The sequence below is a fragment of the Olea europaea genome, unplaced genomic scaffold (assembly GCF_002742605.1).
Source record: "Olea europaea var. sylvestris unplaced genomic scaffold, O_europaea_v1 scaffold727, whole genome shotgun sequence".
Lineage (NCBI taxonomy): Eukaryota > Viridiplantae > Streptophyta > Magnoliopsida > Lamiales > Oleaceae > Olea > Olea europaea.
In genome coordinates this window covers 15708-19053 of record NW_019265672.1, presented here as the reverse complement: position 1 = coordinate 19053, position 3346 = coordinate 15708, and the positions used below count along the sequence as shown (strand labels likewise).

Here is a 3346-nt window from a genome sequence, read left to right as displayed (position 1 = left end):
ACCTGCATTTAAAGTAGCCTATCCCAAGCTCAATAAAGGGTGAAAGCTTTCAAAAAATACTTTCTGCTCATGGCTGGCCCGACTAGGCTCATAAGCCCACGATATTAGGGACAAGCCGAACGCCACTAACGGACATGAACTGAGAGCTTGAGCTCGGTTCGTTCCATGGACGAGACAAGCCCGTGATTTTATGGACCGTGCCAAGCCACCCCTAATTTTAAGGCTTTATGTTTGCAAAGTACGGTTAACAAGAAAAATGAAGGACTCCACACAAGTTAACTTTGTGAAATGTAAAAGAAAACATTGCAATTTTTTTCCACCCTCCTTCACTCCTCATGTTTTTCGTATACGCATTCTCAGTTGGTGGAGTTGTGGTTACAGCTGATAAAAATAGTTGTCTTAGACGATGCATGGGTAAAAAGTCAATTTTTTTTCGTATTTCCTAGCAGATATTTTTTTCCTTTCTATAGCGGGGTGACACAAACAAAAAACCGACACAACGAAAATACAACTTAAATTCCTAGACGAGCAGTCCCCAATAGTTAATTTTTGCCTTAGAGCTTCACCACGTCTGGGATGTGAACTGGATACTTTTCAATACAATCAAACCAAGGTCCATCTGCTGGTGTTTTGATAGTCTTGTTACATTTCCACACAGCACTGTTACACTTAAATCCACTTCCAAATGCTATCTGCCAAATCCTATCTCCTTTTCTCATTCTTCCCTTTGCCTCGATGTAGCTTAGCTCATACCACAATGAAGAGGAGGACGTATTGCCAAACCGGTGTAGCGTCATCCGTGATGCCTCTACGTGCTCGGCCGATAGGTCCAAGTTCTTCTGCAGCTCGTTGATTACTGCTCGGCCGCCTGCGTGGATGCAGAAGTGCTCAAAAGCTTGCTTAAAGTCAGGGATGTATGGCCTCAAATTTGGGCTGAACACTTTTCTAGCTATCAGTGTAAGAACAAAAAGAAGCTGTTCTGATGCAGGAAGTACCAGAGGACCTACTGTGGTGATATTCGATTTCAATGCATCACCAGCTATTCGCATAAGATCTTTAGATAGTGATATCCCTGATTTTCCTTGAGGGTCTTCTTCTTCATAGACACAACGGTAGGCCATATCGTCTGCACCTTTATGTGTTCGGACGACGTGCAGGAGACGGTATTTGGCCCGCCTTCCGTCCGCCTTCCGGTTAGACAATAGAATAGCAGCACCACCCATTCTGAACAAACAATTGGGTAGCAACATAGATCTCTCTTTACCCTTATAATAATTCGGTGTGATGATCTCAGTACTTACAACAATTGCATTTGAATTGTGATGAACTTGCAGCAGATCACGAGCTAAGTCAATGGATATTAAACCTGCACTACACCCCATCCCAGATAGATTAAAGCTCTTTATATTGCCTCTCATCTTGTATTTATTTATAACCATGGCTGATAGAGATGGAGTCGGGGAGAAAAGACTGCAATTTACAATAAGAATATCAATGTCTCTAGGTTTCAATCCGGTCTTCTCGAAAAGAGATTCCATTGCTGAGAATATCACAATTTCGGCTTCTTTTCGTGCAGCTTCCATGTTCGGAGTTGGCGGGATATAGTGTATTGCTGGTGGCAAACAAGTTTCTTCACCGAGACCCGAACGCTCCAAGATCCTCATTTGAAATTCGACGCTTTTAGGCTCGCTGCTTAAGATAAGTCTAGAATGTTCCATGAAGGTAGAGAATGGGACACGACATACTGCCGGTGGCTTGTAACAAGCATAATCGACAAGATAAACCGATCTAGGTTTCCACATGAAGTAGATGGTGGACACAAAGACGACTGCGAATAACGAGCATAATATTTGGACAGAATCAAATCGAAAAGATTTCCAAATGTCAAGTATATCATCTGGGCTCGAAATTAGCAGTTTATATATGACATTAGCCATGATTGGTACTAGGATGACAGTTAAAAAGTTGTTGACAACATATTGGTACACAGGTTTTGCATACTTAATCTTGACAGAAGGAGAAACATCAGACGATGTACGAGGCATTTTATTATCTTTGTCTGAAGCTAGAGAGAGAGAGAGAGAGAGAGAGAGAGAGAGAAAAAGTTATTGGCTTTGTGGGTTTATGGGATAGAGAGGATGACTATATTTAAATTCTATAAGAACAGTGAAGTGAATGGGGGCAGATGAGCTGATTAATTGAAAGTCTCACCTCACTCAACGCTCTCTTTTGACTGTTTTCATATTATTACAATCTGTTTGGGAGATTTGACTTGCTTATGTGAAACAATTATTTTTTTCTTATCCAAAACAAATATTTCTTTTTTTGCTTCAGCTGTTTGTGTTACGTATGAGACTGAAGGATTTGACTTGCTTTTGTGAAACAATTTTTTTTTCTTATCCAAAACAAATATTTCTTTTTTGCTTCAGCTGTTTGTAAAAAGCGGAAGTTTGTGGTGTTGTCAAAGATTTAGTTCATAGAATTATTAAATGAGATGCTTCCTTGGTGTTTATATCTTGAATCTCATTATAAAAAGTTGAGATAAATGATTTCGAACCTACTATTTTTTTTTTTAGTGTATGGCATTTTTATACTTTCCATTTTTCTGTCAAAAGTCAATCGTTTTAGATAGTTGCTAGCTATTTATTTTTTGTTTTATAAAAAAATAAATTAATAATATGGCATGGACTTGAAAAGAAATATTTTTTGTGTTATGCTGTGTGTTTTCTCGACTATCGAAGTTAGTGTTAATGTGTTTTAATATACTAGACTCTTAGAGTAGATAAAATTTTAAATCTAAAACTCAACAATAATTACTAAAATTGGATGTTCACCAAGCCAAACCACCATAGAAAAAAATTACCTTTGATTCATTAGTTTATATAATATTAATTCCCTTTTTCTAAACTATTCTTAGTAAAGTTGAGTATCCATATCAAAACGTGAAATCTGGCTTTGATCCAACAGTTTTATGTGCTAGGTAAGTGGTGAACCTGACTGATTTGATAAGAAAGGTTCATCTTGTGTGTCACGTTACAAAAATAATAGTTGGAATTAGGTTAATAATAGAAAATTTGTTTCTTGTTTCAGGAAAAGAGACAAATCTTATCTAAAGCTAAAAGGAATAGACTTGACTTCCATCGATTGGGCAAAAGAGGACCTACTCCACACTTCTCAATGAATTATGCTGCTTATATATAAAATTGGTACATAAGAGATTACATAAAATGATGTGGAGAAAAAGAATATGATGAAAAAGTTAGCTATATTTTAATGGGTAATTAGCGCAAAACGTCCCTACCTTTTAACTTAATTGTAGAAAACGTCTTTACCTTTTATTTTTTGA

At 37.3% G+C, this 3346-nt stretch overlaps 1 protein-coding gene across 1 annotated transcript; it reads right to left on the bottom strand.

The window, feature by feature from the left end:
• Window positions 1-289: 289 nt before the first annotated feature.
• Window positions 290-2099, bottom strand: LOC111390926 (3-ketoacyl-CoA synthase 5-like). The gene has a single exon (XM_023016052.1). It carries the CDS (start codon window positions 2043-2045, stop codon window positions 555-557), a length of 1491 nt encoding a protein of 496 aa, XP_022871820.1. The 5' UTR covers window positions 2046-2099; the 3' UTR covers window positions 290-554.
• Window positions 2100-3346: the final 1247 nt, after the last annotated feature.

What these genes read in the sequence shown, in the direction of transcription:
- LOC111390926 (XM_023016052.1), bottom strand. Translation starts at nt 2,045, where the DNA reads ATGCCTCGTACATCGTCTGATGTTTCTCCTTCTGTCAAGATTAAGTAT.